The 16,397-nt window shown below is 33.8% G+C and overlaps 2 protein-coding genes across 4 annotated transcripts in view; one reads left to right on the top strand and one right to left on the bottom strand.

Annotated features, from left to right (window-relative positions):
- Positions 1-4,880: 4,880 nt before the first annotated feature.
- On the bottom strand, positions 4,881-14,120 carry LOC126735569 (adenylate kinase 7-like). 2 transcript variants are annotated; one of them, XM_050439599.1, is made up of 6 exons: positions 13,872-14,119; positions 13,507-13,815; positions 13,188-13,418; positions 6,109-6,402; positions 5,198-5,357; positions 4,881-5,142 (listed from the first exon to the last, which is right to left on the bottom strand). In XM_050439599.1, the coding sequence occupies exons 1-6, from the start codon at positions 14,058-14,060 to the stop codon at positions 4,964-4,966; spliced, it is 1,362 nt and encodes a 453-aa protein (XP_050295556.1). In that variant the 5' UTR covers positions 14,061-14,119; the 3' UTR covers positions 4,881-4,963. The 2 variants fall into 2 exon arrangements, with proteins under 2 accessions (XP_050295556.1, XP_050295555.1); XM_050439598.1 differs by lacking the exons at positions 4,881-5,142; positions 5,198-5,357 and adding exons at positions 5,478-5,700; positions 5,755-5,914 and having other exon boundaries at positions 13,872-14,120.
- A 1,748-nt stretch (positions 14,121-15,868) lies between these two features.
- LOC126734962 (phosphofurin acidic cluster sorting protein 1) overlaps positions 15,869-16,397 on the top strand; it is a 49,484-nt gene continuing 48,955 nt past the window's right edge. For both annotated transcript variants that reach the window (XR_007660229.1, XM_050438827.1), the window contains exon 1: positions 15,869-16,345. Coding sequence is in view for 1 of the 2 variants with exons in the window: in XM_050438827.1 (XP_050294784.1) it covers positions 16,233-16,345 (113 nt within the window). In the remaining variant the exon portion in view is untranslated. The remainder of the gene's footprint in view (positions 16,346-16,397) is intronic.

Genomic DNA, 16,397 nt, shown 5'->3' with positions numbered 1-16,397 from the left:
GAAATATTTATTTAAATTTTTTAAGAAATGTACTGCCAGAACTATTAGATCATCTGCCCCTAAATATACGACAGAACTTATGGCTACAACATGATGGAGCGCCAGCTCAATTTTCACTTATTGTCCGCGAGTTATGAATGAAAATTTTGGAAGGCGCTGGATTGGCCGCGGACGCCCTGGCACCTGGCGCGCTCACCAGATTTGACACCCTTTTGATTTTTTTCTTTGGGGGCATATGAAAGGTCTCGTATATGAAACTCCAGTCGAGTCAGAAGAAGACCTGGTGGCCAGAATTTCCGCAGCTGCTGAAGTAATCCAAACCACGCCTGATATTTTTAACCACGTCAACCTTAATATGGTGCGTAGATACAATAAATGTATCGATCGTGGCGGCCGGCATTTTGAGCAATTAATATTTTAAGTTTATTTTTGTAATACCAATCTTTAATAAAATTTGTTTACGTTTCTAAAATTGTTAAGTTGTTGGTTTTTTATTACACTTAAAATAATTTAAACATTTTATGCCTCAAGGTAATTAAAGTGACAGTTAATTAATTTGAGTACCAATTTAATAAAGTGGCTACCTTAACTTTTTTTAAACATTTTAATTGTTTATTAATAATAATAGGTAATTCATTTTTGTATCTCATAACTTGCTTTTCGTCAATTTTTACAAAAACGGTGATATTTACCATTTACCGACTTTTACTAAGAGCACCTTTTTTATGTAAAAAGCATAGGAACATCATAATCTAATGCCCAAACGGGCAGAAATTAAAGTCTTAAAGAAATAGGCCTAAATTTACCAAACAACCCCCTGATTCTGAAGCCCCTGGTAAATATTTTTTTTATTTAGTAGGTTCAAAAGAATAAACGTACTATAATATTATAACAATAATTTACCTCCCAAAATTGGTTGCGGTAGCTAAAGTAGTTCGGGAGCAATTTAAAAAAAAATAGTTTTTAAAGGTTATTTTCAAAGAGCTCTAGCTCCCTGAGGCAGCTTTTCCGGACCCATGTTTATATGAACTTTTGTTTTTCTTTTGACGTTTTCTATCTGCCCTAGAAGTTTGTAACATGATCAACGGAACACCCTGTATATAGCATATTTATTTGCTAAATAAAGAGATATTATTATTATTATTATTATTATTATTATTATTGGGTTTCTCTAGGTCTTTTTTTTTGGCCCTGTGTCGAGCTGATGTGATGTTGTATACACCTGTATTTCAAACAAATACGAAAAACTCATTGGTTTAGTTAATTATCTAAAAACTTACATCTAACTCTCTATAATATAGATATCTGCTTGTCAATTATTTTAATATCTGTATTAAATGCTTATTTACTTTTTATATATCTACTACCTAATAGGAAGTAATAAGCTATCTTTTGAAAATTGTAGACTGGGTCACTCGCTTCTCGCCTTGGAGTCTAAGTAAGGCATTGTTTTAATTTAAGACTATACATGGTGACTCGGATAGGTAGGTAAATAACACTAGAAAAAAAATAGGGGGTGTTTTTTACATCCTATGTTTAATTTTACTATTCATTATTTCAAGTCTAGTTTTTACGTGAATTATATTTTATTTTTACATAGCTATAAAAATTTAGGAAAAGTTGCTTCTAGTTTTTTATTTGTGGTAACTTCTACCATAAGAATTGCGTGGCACATTGGAAGTAAGGATAGTTTTCCAAGTTCCATGTTTAAAAATTGAATGGCTTGGGAATTGCTTTTACAAGCAAAAAGTCTATGATTCAGATTTTTTTTTTGATTAGGTAGAATTTGCGTAAAAAAACATAGTATAGAGGCAATAAATTTCAAAACCAAAAAGGCGTAATTTAATTCCCCTTTAATGTGAATAAAGGTTAAAGGCTTCATTAGTACCCATACATTTTTCTTTCCCGAAGTGAAATTAGTGATGTTTGTCTTTATTTCTGTTCTTAAATAAAACCCGAACAAACTTACAGGAAATTTGAATCAATCAGTTTAAATATAACGTGTCGTTTATCTTTCTATATAAGACCATTGAAACGCACTAGATAAAGGGAAGAAGAAAAATGAAAACCCGTTTCTTGTGTTCGAAAATTAAAAATAAACGGAATAAGGAGTAGGGTTACTATAGATCGAAGTAACATTATACAGGGTGTCATTGAAATGGTGTAAAAAAATTCGGGGGGTGATAGTACTCCTAAAAATTTAAAAAAAAGTTCCTATAACTATAGGGTGGAAAATGCATATTAAGGGAGTTAGGGGCACTGAAAGGGTAAATTTAAAAAACGGTTTTTTGAAATTGTAGGCTTAAAAAACGAGATAAAATTTCGAAAAAAAATCCTCTGCCATAAATTTTGACCCAAAATCAAATGGTGATACTGAAAAATAATTTGGAAAATCGGAAAGGGTAGTTTTTGCAAGGGTAGGGGGTTAATTCGTGAATAACTTTTTTTAGGTTATTTTTTTCGCAACGTGGGTTCCTTTTTAAAAACTACATACTTTTTCCTACAAAAAAGGTACTCTTGTTGCACATCGCCCAGAACGATGGTTTTCGAGAAAATTGAAGGCAAAAAGTTTGCTCTGATGGGTTGCTAACTGGTTAAACAACATAAACCTATGAAAGTTATGGGGTTTCAAAAGTAAACACGTAGTTATTAAATAATTAATTGAAAAATCTAAATTTTATGATTTTTAAAACATCTTATTGCTTTAAAAAACGAACCAATTACCAAAATTCCTTATTAAAATAATGCATTTCTTAATTCATTCATAGTAAATGTTCAAAGTGACCACCATTCATTTTAATGCAGACATCTGCTCTTCTTCTCCATGATCTGCGTACCCTGTGGAATATCCCTGGGGTTGTACGAATTTGATTGGAACAGTCGATAATGCGTTGACGTAGTTGCTCTTCAGTATTAATCGGCACTGAGTAAACCAAAGTTTTCAAGTGGCCCCAGAAGTAGAAATCTAATGGATTAAGATCTGGTGATCTTGCTGGCCAAGCTTGTGGACCACCACGTCCTATCCAACGCCTCTCAAAAACTTGGTTTAAATGATTCCTCACCGCTAGCGGAAAATGAGCTGGTGCAATATCATGCATAAAATACGTGATCTGCCTCTGTGCTATGGGAACTTCCTCCAAAAGTGCTGGTAGATCATGTATTAGAAAATTAAGGTAACTTTGACCATTTAGCCTAAAATGTTTATTATTATAAATAACAAGCGACTTTTCAAAAGGTGTCAAATTAACCTCGGGGGTAGAAAAAATGGTCCAATAAGTCTATCGCCAAGAATTCCCGCCCAAACATTAACTGAGAATCGAATTTGGTGTCGACTTTCCACAACAGCATGAGGGTTCTCATCGGACCAGTGATGTGTATTATGGTAATTGAAAATTCCATTTCTTGTAAACCCAGCTTCATCCGTGCATAAAATATTTGCCAAAAAAAGGGGTTCTTGTACCTGTTTTCTTAATAACCAACGACAGAAGATGACTCGAGCGGGATAGTCTGCCGGAGCAAGAGCTTGTACCCTTTGGATGTGATACGGATGCAGGAGTTGAGTCTTAAGAGTCATCCATACAGAATGGCGACTCACGTTTTCCCGCGCTGCAATTCTCCTTACAGATATCCCCGGATCTTCCTCTACATGTGCTAAAATGCGCTCCTCAACATCGGGTGTACGTACCATCAAGTTACGGCCACGGTCTTGGTTTCTATGTCCAAATGAACCTGTGTCTCTTAGGCGCTGATGAATTCTCGCAAATATCCGGTAAGAAGGTGCCCTGCGATTTGGATATTTTTGGACATACAAGCGCTTAGCCAAAAGACCGTTTCCGTTTGCTCTTCCATAAATAAAATGCATATCTGCCAGTTCACACACAGGGTATTCCATAATTTGTGAAATTTTACGTTTACGCACACTTCAACAACAATCAACTGACAAAAATATTTATGAACCAGAACATTTCTTTTGCGTACATGCAAAATAAATAAAGTGATAAGACCGCATACCTTCAATAGCTACGTTTACCCCGCGAGTACCAAATATTCAGTACGCGGACTAAAACCTCTACATATTCTCAAACCTATTAAGTCACAATTTGGAATAATTTACGTGTAAACTTGTCAACTCGCGCACGTTGAGTTTGAGAATAGGGGATTGGGTCCGCGTATTGAATATTTGGTACTCGCGGTGTAAACTAGGCTAATGAATCAAATAAGTATGCATTTAATAAGGAATTTTGGTAATTGGTTTATTTCGTTTTTTTAAAGCAATACGATGTTTTAAAAATCATGAAATTTAGATTTTTCAATTAATTATTTAATAACTACTTGTTTACTTTTGAAACCCCATAACTTTCATAAGTTTATGTTGTTTAACCAGTTAGCAGCCCATCAGAGCAAACTTTTTGCCTCCAATTTTCTCGAAAACCATCGTTCTGGGCGATGTGCAACAAGAGTACCTTTTTTGTAGGAAAAAGTATGTAGTTTTTAAAAAATGAACCCACGTTGCGAAGAAAATAACCTAAAAAAAATTATTCACGAATTAACCCCCTACCCTTGCAAAAACTACCCTTTCCGATTTTCCAAATTATTTTTCAGTATCACCATTTGATTTTGGGTCAAAATTTATGGCAGAGGATTTTTTTTCGAAATTTTATCTCGTTTTTTAAGCCTACAATTTCAAAAAACCGTTTTTTAAATTTACCCTTTCAGTGCCCCTAACTCCCTTAATATGCATTTTCCACCCTATAGTTATAGGAACTTTTTTTAAAATTTTTAGGAGTACTATCACCCCCCGAATTTTTTTACACCATTTCAATGACACCCTGTATATTACTATTATATAGTGATAAACATATTTTATAATAAATTTTCAATTCAGTTGATATTTTTTAATTACAATATTTATACAATGTATTCAAATGTCTTACACACAACTCATTATTTAATTAAATAAAAACTATTCTCCTCTAAGGTCATTAAAGGTGGCAGTAACAGATTCGTATTGCTTCAAAATCTCTTCCCCGGCTCTAGTGTAGGATGGATCGAACATTTTACCCTCCGGGTTTTCTTTGAACAGGAATTCGGCCAAGTAGTCTATGGGGTCTTCCGGTTTGATCTTCGTTACTTCTGATAATCCTAAAGGGGGTAGAAGTTAATTTAAAGTCTGCTTTAAATTTTTTTTTAAAAATGCCTTTCGTTAAAGTCGGAAAGATGTACTTCATCAAATATAGTCGCAACGGCTCGCTTTCGATCGCGGTGATCTTTTCCTCTTCCATTTGGAGTTTTTCTAACGTTTCCGCCCATTTTTCCATTTTGTCCTCGTATTCTTTTCTTTCCACGTCTTCTTTAAGCTAAATATTAATTTTATTTAGAATGGAAGTATGTCAAAAATTAGCTTGAATGTTCAAATACAGGCACTTTTTAACAAGTCAAAAGGAACAGAGAGACTACTTTGGCACAATTAAAACACATTTTCAACTTTTATTCAAAAACTCTTCCTTTATTTCAACAGCGAATTCGCATCGTTAGATTCTTCGAGCGATTGTCTTTCTGAATCCCGGTTCACCCCGCCAGAGTTGTCCAGTGAAGGTCCGGTCGGATTGAACATCTTCACTTCCGGATTTTCCCTTAAAAGATACTCCGCTAAATAGTCGATCGGATCGTCCGGTTTGATTCTCACTATATCCACAAAAGCTAGAAATAGTCTCGGTTAATCCAGGCATTTATATCAGGCCAAAGGATGTCTACCCCGGTTTAAAATGTGACACAGGTGCTTGATTATGTAAAACCTGTATTTTTCAGATTCGTCGACCAGTCGCTTTTCCTCGTCCAGTTCGTACACCTCCAATTCGGTTTGCCAGTCTAATTTTTTCTCTTCGTATTCCTTTTTAGCGGTTTCTTCTTTAAGCTGATTTAAATTCACCATCACACAATCCCAAATCAATCAAAATAACCCGAACTCAACTTGAAACTTATAATTCAGACAGAGGGTAGTTGGATAATAAATAAAACATTTCTAACATCCTGAGGATGACAAGATAAAGGGACAAAACTACTCTCCACCTGTAACTTTTAATTTAACAACACTTGTATTGCATTTACCTGCTTTTCAATTTGGTAGGCCTCTCGCTCCATCCTCTTCTTCTCCATTTCCAACTTCCTAAGTTCGTCCTCTTCCTCCTTTGTTAAGCCGAAGCCGGGTATCGGAGGACCGAATATACTGTACAAATAGCTCAGTATATTCTCAGTTTCTTCGATGGTATCGTCAGTTAAATCGATTAATATCGGGTGAATTTCCGCCTCATCGAAAAAGTTTAAGACGCTATTGTCTGGCGAATTATTCACTCTGAACTCCATTAAACGTCGGATCATGTTCGGCTCGTCATAGTGTGTACCCTGTAAGTTTAGAATATGAAGTGTACATTAAGGGAATTAATACAATTAGTACAACATTTCTAAAGGAATGTTCTCTTATGATGCAGCCATCAGGAATATTTAAGTATTAGGTTATGTTAGTGACAACACGTCGTTGAAAATTTTTTTATCGTTTTTTCTTTTTGAATATGTTCATTTCCTAGCAATATGCACCTCGAATTTAAAAGACCCCATACATAAACTGCCTTTGAATAAAAAAGGACTTATGCGATTCCCCCTTAGAAAATATATTTTAATTTGAATACTAATATTGACTGTTCCAATTAAAAAAAATGCAATGTGGATGCAAAGGCAAGGGCAGGCAACGGAACCGAAGAAGAAGAAGCGAAAGAACTAATGTATATAAAATTATGACAAAACAGAAATATCAACAACGCACACGATGCAAATTGTAATTCTATTATTATTTATTTAAAAAAAAAATAAAAATTCTAATACTATAGACTAGTAAGGATAATAAATGACTCCTGACAGAGTAAACATCACAGGTCCATTGTACTTCAAGTCAACTTGATTGAAATCAATAGAGAAGCTTGTAAGGGTTAGAATGCTTTTCATTATGTAGGTCTTAAGCTCAAGTCAGTTTGGATTTAAGGAGAATATCGTCTTAAGAATAACCGATACATAAATAGTGTCGAGAATTATTCAAGAAACAACTGATATGGCTTTTAGGGTTTTTTTTATCCTGATTTCAACTGGTCTTCTGGGGATTTTCCAAACATTTCTCATTCCATAATTTCAAATTCCACAATTTTGATTTTTTCCTGGAACTAAATTTCTTCGTGGAATCAAATTTATTCCTAAAATTGAATAACCTTCAAATATTCGAAGGTCCTTAAAATTCATCTTCCTGAAAATTAATTCCTTAAAGACAATCCTGGAATAGAACTTCTTCCAAGAATATGCAAGCATTTAATGTTTTTTTCTAAAATAGAATTCCTCACAAACATTTAAAGTCATTTTAAATTTATTCCTTTAACTACATATTTTCCAGGCATTCGAAGCCATTTACAATTCTTCTTCTTGGATATAAATTTCTTGAAGACATTCGAAGCAGTTTTAATTTATTTCCTTAAATTTAACGTCATTTTCAGTTTCTTCCTATCATTGATTTCAAGGGACTACATGAATCCATTCATGTATTATGGATTGATTTAAAATCCTAAAAGAAACCTTTTAATATATTTTTTGAGCCTATAAAAAGAGTAATTTTTTGCATAAGCAGGTAAATAGATTCCACATTGGAATAGCATCAAAGCTGAAAAATCACTAGTAATTGCATTAGTCAAACAACAAAGAAAGTATTAATGTAATACATAAAAAGTATTTAGTTTTGACTGGAATGTGACGCTTTAGATTATATAGACATATTTTTAAAGTGATGGATGCAATATAGAATACCGCAAGACAAATTGACTTTATCTAAAGTTAAGGTGCTTCAAATGAGTGAGATAGTCATGAAATTCATCCGTAAACAATGTCGAAGATTTGAAACACATATGCTGCTGGAAAACACCATTAAGGATATAAGAACTATTTAATTCAAAGCCAGGATAAAGTAATTCATGAAAATAGAAAATTCAGGATTAAAAAAAAATACGCCATGAAATCACATTTCATTCAGTCTCACTGTTGTCAATGCTATCAAAGGTGATAGAAAAGTGCATGGTATACAAGCTGACAACTTTTTTCAAATCAATCACCTATTTACTGATAGCCAATATGGGTTTAGAAAGGGGAAAAGTACAGTTCTTGGTGGCCCTTATCTACTCTCTAAATTAATGCATTCTTTTGAGAAACATGATCATCTCCTAGCACATTTTTATGACCTGAGCAAGGCTTTTGATTGTGCGCATGATCTTTTGAACAAACTTATAATTTTTCAGATAATACGATACAACTTCTGGAATCGTATCTCAAAGAACGCCTACGAAAATCAAAGTTGGGAGGATTTGATTGGTGTTTTGGTGATTTCAAGGTTTTTTAAGCTTTCAGGGTTCTGTATGGGGACTTCTTTTTCTTCCTTTTATAACGGTACTGCCACTGGGTCAACTAGTCTACTACATACTTTTTGCGGATGACACTATATTATAGTCAAAATCGCTCTTATCGTGCGGGTGTATCGGATTATCAACGATAAACTTTTGTAGTTACGTTTCATTTCAATTTGCGCAACAACGTTTTTTAACTACAACGCGTCAGATAAACAAAACAGATATATGCAGCGTTAATGTATCAAAAGAAGATAAAAAAATAAATGTCAGTGGTTCTAAAACAATTACTTTCATAACAAACATGCCTGTCTCGTTTCGATTGACGGATGACATTATTTGTCACAAGATAATTTAACTTTCAAATTATGGAAAAGAAAAAGCCTTTTTGTGGATTTCTAAATCCTCAAGCCAAAAAAATGGTACTTAATGTTATTAATTACTTCGAGAACGAAAAAGAAAATAAAGGGTTGCCTAAGAATGTACAAGAAGAAGTAGCTAAAGCGCTTGGAATTAGTTTAAGAATGGTGCAAAAGTTTGCATATGAAAACAAGAACAATCTTATTCCCAAGAAGGAAAAAAGTGTAAAAGGAAGAAGCCAAAGACTGAAGATTTAAGTGAATATGTAAAAATGGAAGTAAGGGATAAGATTTATGAACTATATAGGCTAAAAACAAATATAACGCTGCCATTTCTGAGGGATGTTTTAAAGCAACGCGGCACTTTGGAAATTGGACTTTCTGCTTTATTAAAATTAATTAAAAGCATAGGTTTTCGCTATAAAAAAGACTGCAATAGAATATATTTGTGTGAACTACCAAATATTGTGAGCCAACGAATAGGATTTTTAAGACAATATACACAAAATGAAAAATCAAAGTTAAGGAAAGTGGTATTCTTAGATGAAACTTGGATATTTTCAAACGGGAGTGAAATAAAATCTTGGCAAGATGAATCTGTAAAAAGTGTGAAAAAAAAAGGATGTGGTCAGGGAAAACGATTTATTATTTTACATGCCGGGTCTTCAACGGGATTCGTTTCAGGTGCAAGTTTAATTTTTTCTTCTAAGTCTAAAAGTATGGATTATCATGACAATATGAATTGCGAAATGTTTGAAAAATGGTTAAAGGAACAGTTAATACCGAACTTGCAAGAACCTTCCTTAATACTATTAGACAATGCGTCGTATCATTCAAGAATTTTGAATAAACAACCAAATGGAAGTTGGAGAAAAAGCGAAATTTATGAATGGTTAGTAAAAGAAAATCAGAATCCCTTGCCATATATGCTAAAATCCGAACTTCTTTCAATTGCAAAATCGCTGAAAAGACCAAAAATATATGCTGTTGACGAAATAGTACGTGAATATGGCCATGAAGTTTTAAGATTGCCACCATACCATTGTCAGTTTAGTGCCATTGAGCTTATATGGGCAGGGTCAAAATCTTATTATGAGAAGCATGTAGGTGCTGGGCTTAGATCTGACCAGGTTGAAGCTGTTTGGAGTAAGGCATTGAATCACATCACAAAGGAGTATTGGCGGAAATCAGTGGATCACACAGAAAACATTATTAGAACCTGGTGGAAGAGAGAAAAAGTACTTGATATCCAAGTTAAACAATTGATCATTGCTCCATTTGAAGAAGATTCGGAAAATGACGAAGAGTTTTCCGACTCTCTTAGTGATAATGATAGTTATAATTAGTTTTTTTTTTAGTCAAATTTGTTACTTCATTTTTACACATTCACTTAAATCTTCAGTCTTCGGCTTCTTCCTTTTACACTTTGTTTCCTGCTTGGAAATAAGATTGTTCTTGTTTTCATACACAACCTTTTGCACCATTCTTAAACTAATTCCAAGCGCTTTAGTTACTTCTTCTTGTACATTCTAAGCAATCCCTTATATTCTTTTTCGTTATTAAAATAATTAGTTTTCTTCTTGTATTTCGTTTATTATTTAGGTGTGGTTAAAAAGTACAACATTTTTTTTTAAACAAAGCTAAGTAAATAAATTGGTGAATCCGCTGGGATATAGATATGCCCGGCGCATTCTCCATTTTTTAATAGTTAGTTTCAAACTTTTTTTTGCCTCGTATGTGTAAATAAATAAATATTCATAAGAAAACGACATTTTAAAGAACTGTCGTAGCTCGCCTCGTATTTATCTTTTTAAACAAAGTTAAATAAATAAATTGGTGAATGCGCTGGGAGATAGAAATGCCCGCCGCATTCACCAGTTTTTTTTTTAGTTATTTTTTTATCTTTTTTTGACTTTTAACTGATATAAAAGAAAAGGTAACACAACTTTTTTAATTTTCTGTGCATCAACGTATAGATTGGGTCTAACGACAAATAATAAATCATAAAATTAAAATGTTATCTTAAAAGTGAGATTGTAACATGAACTTGCCTTTAAACAAATAAAGTAGTTTTCTGGTCTTTGACTGCACTGCATCACACACAATACAAATTAATTGTTTGTCATTATACCAAAATGTATAGCTTCCCAATAATTATTACAAAAAAACACAATCACACGTAAACAAAGAAGAAGACAAGATCAAATAATCGTTAAAAATTAGACGCTGTGCCCTGAAATCGACAAATTAGTATGTTATGCACATACATAGGGTCATGCTAAATCGTATACTAATTTCTCAAAAATTTAGGTAACAACCATTTTTAAATGAAATATGTACAATTTTAATGAAAGGCTAGGGAGGCATTTTTGCTCTCATAAAAAAATATAAAATACTTAGATTTAGATATTATTGCGTAAAGAAAAATTGTTATTGAGAATTCCGTCTATTTCGGACAATTTTTCAAAAAAGAAAAGTAAATATTATGTCTGACAACTTAGCAGAATATCGGGGATTCTAGGCATATACCGATGAGGCATATACCGATGAGGCATATACCCAACGGGCTTTATACTTATGGGCTTTTTCACGTCATGAAAGGAAATAACCAACGTATGTTTTACATGTCGAATCTCGGATACGTAGTATTCCGCAGACATTTTTACGGCGTTAAAGGCATCACGTCAGTTAATAATTATGATCTAAGGTGTATACGCGGCTTCAATATGTCACATGACGGCGTTCAATGTATTGTCAAACTCTCAAGGAAATAACATTTTGGCAGCCACTGATTTTTCAATTTGATTCATATTACGTGGTGACCTTTGAACCCGCACGATTAGAGCGAAGGCGACTATATCATAATTCATTCATGATCAAGATCGTTTGATAGATGCATCCAGTGAAAACAAGTAATTGGAGGTTATAATGATAAGAAACTTAACCTGGATAAAACCCAAAAAATATGAAACACTTAAGAAGTTTAGAAATCCGTCTGAAGTAAAGTGTCTAGGATTTTATCTGGATTCAATAACTCACTCGGGAACATACAGATAATTTATCTGGAAAATTGAGAAGCAATTTATTCTTGCTGAGAAACTTATATAACTGTGAAAGTACAATGCCTACTAAGGCATATTTCATTTGGTAATGATATATGGGATTTTTTTATTGTGGAGGGCCTGGAATATAGGGATGACTGCAGGTCTGCATTCAATATACCAAACTTTCCGTCAGTTACAACATCATCATCATGGAATACGTACTTTATGTCAAGAGATCACAAGATGCGATTTTAATTTATAGTAACATTTACAACTATCAAACCAAACACTGTAGCAGTATTGTACCATCTTATTGCCAGTTTATAAGTGCTAAATTATTTAATAAACTCCCAATCAATATAAAAACCTTGCAATACAGCTCTTTTAGGAAGGAATTATGTTTCAGAGTTCCTTCAACCCTAGACAACTACCGTTATGTTGTAATTATGGGAATTTTGTAATTCTAATCTCAATTTTAAACTACTTTACTCAAATAGTACAGAAAACTGATAAAAATAAATCAAACACTGGAAGCCTTCCAAGTATTCTTATATTAAGCCAAAAAAGAAAACACCATGCGGATAAAACCAATAACAGTGATATTGATGTGTATTATTAAGTGTGAAAATAATTAAAACTAAAAATAAGATATATAATGTAATATATAGGATAAAATAGATATAGTTAAATCCAGTGCAGAAGATATTTTCGCTGATTACGAAGCGCAATTATCAAAAATTACAAATTACGAAGGAAAACTTGACCCGCAGATTTTTGAAGATAAATTTATATCTTGGTTAAAAAGCTAAAACATAATGATACTTTCATAATATTTGGTGAATACACTCCAGGCTCTTTTTATAGGTTTATGCATGCAAAAAAGTTGTTATCAATCGCTCACATTTTAACGAACATAATATTGATAATTTGGACTGTCCAGTGCTTAAGATTAACAATACAAGATGGGCGCCACATAATATGTCAAAAATATTAAAAAATTAATACAATTTTACACATTGAGAGAAATACTGAATCTCAACATGTTAATTTGTTTATATAAACTTTTAGTATAATCCCTTATAAAGTACGGGATAATTGTGTACGAAAACTCACTGTATCCTGAGAAAAGATAAGATCAGCTTATTTCCAAAAATTTATAATTCTATACCGTCAAATAAAAAAAAAACATTTAGAAACTTTTGCTTCTTATGTTTCTTATATCTATAATGCTACCTTATGCACATATATGAGCTTAGTTCCCTAGGTGCACCTATAAACTATTAAATAATGAATAAACTAATGTAATGTAAATTAAGGTTTAAATATATTTTGATTTGATTTAATTTGATTACCTGAATCACTTTTTCCGGCAATCTCATAATTCTCTCACAAAGAAACTCGTCTTTTGCTTGCAAACTGACCACGAAATCGGGCATGATATTCAAACTGGCGTTGCCCAACATGTCTCCCACTTGTCCTCCCAGTTCATGTTCGCCTGAAACCTCTTCGGCCCCCAAAATTCCCCCTTTGCCTTCGGCAGGTTCTTTGGTCACTTCTGCTGCTTGACCGAATAATTCTTTTGCCTTAAATTATTCACGGACAAAATTGAAGGTGCCATTGTGAACATGTCAAATGAATATTATGGTAAAGTAGTTGTGTTCTGTCTCCCACCTGTTGAATAGTCTTGGGAAATCCGTCCAAAACATATCCGTGGCTCTGGCATCGATCCTTAGCCAGAAATAAACGCATTAGACGCACCACATACTCGTCCGGTAATTTATTATTCGGGCTATTGGTCATCAAACCGTCGATGTCCCGGATTTGTTCTTCGTACTGGGCGATGTCCTCGTTCACATCCAGGTTGTCCTCGTCTGCTTCTTCCTCCTCCTCTTCCACTTCCTCTTCCATCTCAGACTCCTTGGGGTTTTTTTCGGTTTTCTTTAGTAACGCTTGTTCTCGCAAGTGAGTGATGTTTTGCCTCTAGAATATTAAAGATATTAACAGTAAAGCTTGGAAAACTTATTATCGATTCTTACCAATTCATCCAGGGTTTCCTCTATCATGGTTTTCACCGAAACGTAATGGGCTCCGTACATTTTACATATTCTACGGGCGATTTCGGTTTTTCCTACGGCGGGTGGTCCGTGAATCATTAGCTTTAGGGGCTTTAAAACGTCAGCGAATTGGTCGCTCATATTTTTCGCTGCATCGTTTTGGGTCGACATTTTCAACTTCTTTTGATAAGTTCAAGACTTTGTCATAAAATTAAATCGTCAGTCATAGTATAAAACAGACTTCTAAGAGAAATATGTTCAGAAAGTAATACATTTTTCTATCAATGTCAATAAAATGTTTACATAAATTAAATATAAAAAAAGCGCGAAAAATTCAAATTTAAAAAAATTTGTGACCAATGGAAAGCTGCCGTTACAAAAATTTTTCGTTCTCTTGAGATCATAGTCTAAACCCGCCTTAAGCACGGCAACGCGCCAAAAATTTACATGGGGGAAAATTATTCCGCTTTCTTGAAGCTCTAATATAAGCCCGCCTTAAGCACTCCACAGATTTTTGACAACTATGACAGATGCCCGGTCGTGAAACGTCATCCGTACATTGCGATATGTCAAGATTTTAAAGTCACTTAATATGACATGAAAGTAATAATTCCATATGACAAGGTGTGAAAATCCGCTTTTTTGACGCCCTAGTGAAAACTTGCTCTAAGCCCGCTTACGAACTTTTGACAAGTATGGCAGATGATGAACTGTCATCGGTACATTTGAAATGTCAAAATTTTGATTGCTTAGTTCTGTACAATAAAAAATGATTACTTACTTAAGTATCGAACCTCCAGAGAAATTTAAATTAGGACACAAGTATGAGTTATCGTCATGAAAATCACTTAACGTCTTAGTGTAACCTCGCTCTAACATCCATGGATTTTGACAACTATAGCCCTAAGCCTGTCCACAGATTTTGACAAATATTATGACAGATGGTGAACTGTCATCGTTCCATTTTAAAATGTCAAAATTTTGGGTTTATATATTTTGTTCAGTACGACAAAGTAGTCCTTAGTTATAAGTATTGAATCTCGCAAGAAATTTAAATCTGAACAGAAATATGACCAACCGTAAGCTGTTAATATGAAAATTATCCCGCTCGCTTAACACGTTAGTGTAAACTCCCCCTAAAAGCATCCATAGATTTTGACAACTATGACAGACTGTCAAATGTCACCGATACACATTGAAATGTCAACATTTTGTTTTAATTATATTATATAAGCCCAGTTCGACATAAACGCGACAGTTGGGTTAGATAACACACGAAAAATTTGAATTAGAAGCTAATTGTGACAAATTGTATGTTTATAGATAAAGTTCTTACGTTAGGGGTTTGTTGGGTAAATAGGTGTTCTGTGGGGTAAAGTTAGGTATGGCGAAAAATTTTATTTTAAAGCTTATTATGACATACCATAAGTTGTTGTTACGTAAGATTATTCCCTTCAATCCCGCTAAAACACTTACTCCAAAACTCGCCTAAAACACTCACGGATTTTGATAATTATGACAGATGACAGGCTGTCAAATGTCACTGATAAACTGAAATGTCTTTTTATTTTGATTATTTACGTTCAGTTCAACATACAAGTGATAGGTAAGAAAATACAAACAAAATTCGTCTGTTGTCACTACGTAAAATTATTCCATTACATTGACGTTACAGTGTAAGCGCGCCTTAAACAGCTCCAAAGGATTTTGACCACTAAGATAGATGACAGGCCGTGAATTAAATAATCAATAATATGAAAAATGTCAATAATTTTTTAAGATTATTTTTATAATATAAACTAATTACAATTAAAAATCAATAGATAGGTATCAAAAGATGCTCTGAATTAGAAGCTAATTAAGACAAATTATTCCGTTTCGTTGACGCTGCGATGTAAACTTGCCTTAATCACCTCACGCATTTGACAACTATGACACATGACCGGCCGTGAACTGTCATCGGTACATGTAAAAATGTCAGAATTTTGTTTTGATTGTACGCCTTGGGGCTTGGCTCTTTGTACAGTGTTTATAATCTTTGTTCTGTGATTCACCTTCTGTAGTTTTGTAGGAGTAGAATAGTGAAGTGAGGAATCCTTATGAGAAACGCATCGTAATTAGAAAATCTTATGCAAATTTCTGCGTCTAAATTGCGCATCTAATGGTAACAACTTTCCCAAGTAGATTGAGGATTTGTTATAAACAATATCCTTCCTCGTTTTGTTTATGCCGCGTATAGTCTTGTTAAAAAGTTGTTATAGTGGGGCATAAATAATGACCCTGGTTAATTATCATTTGGGGACTTGAGGGCTCTTAAGAAATTGATAATAAAACCACCCAAAAATGAGTGAGAAAACTGGGAAAACTTTAGTCGGTGCCGGCGGTACCTCAATACCGAACAAAATGCGGCTTTATGCTACGTGGGTCGATCGCACCCCACCAAACTGCATTCCCAGGTGAGAAATATCGCAAAACAAACTTACTATCCCCATTTTAATGCCAAATTCC

This window comes from Anthonomus grandis, chromosome 4 (assembly GCF_022605725.1).
Source record: "Anthonomus grandis grandis chromosome 4, icAntGran1.3, whole genome shotgun sequence".
NCBI classification, from domain to species: Eukaryota; Metazoa; Arthropoda; class Insecta; order Coleoptera; family Curculionidae; genus Anthonomus; species Anthonomus grandis.
This window is presented reverse-complemented; position numbering and strand designations above follow the sequence as displayed.

What these genes read in the sequence shown, in the direction of transcription:
- LOC126735569 (XM_050439598.1), bottom strand. Translation starts at nt 14,060, where the DNA reads ATGTCGACCCAAAACGATGCAGCGAAAAATATGAGCGACCAATTCGCT. An exon ending in TTCCCAAGACTATTCAACAG is followed by an intron (nt 13,419 to 13,506) that starts GTGGGAGACAGA and finishes GAATAATTTAAG; the next exon opens with GCAAAAGAATTATTCGGTCA. An exon ending in CCTACCAAATTGAAAAGCAG is followed by an intron (nt 5,915 to 6,108) that starts GTAAATGCAATA and finishes AATTTAAATCAG; the next exon opens with CTTAAAGAAGAAACCGCTAA.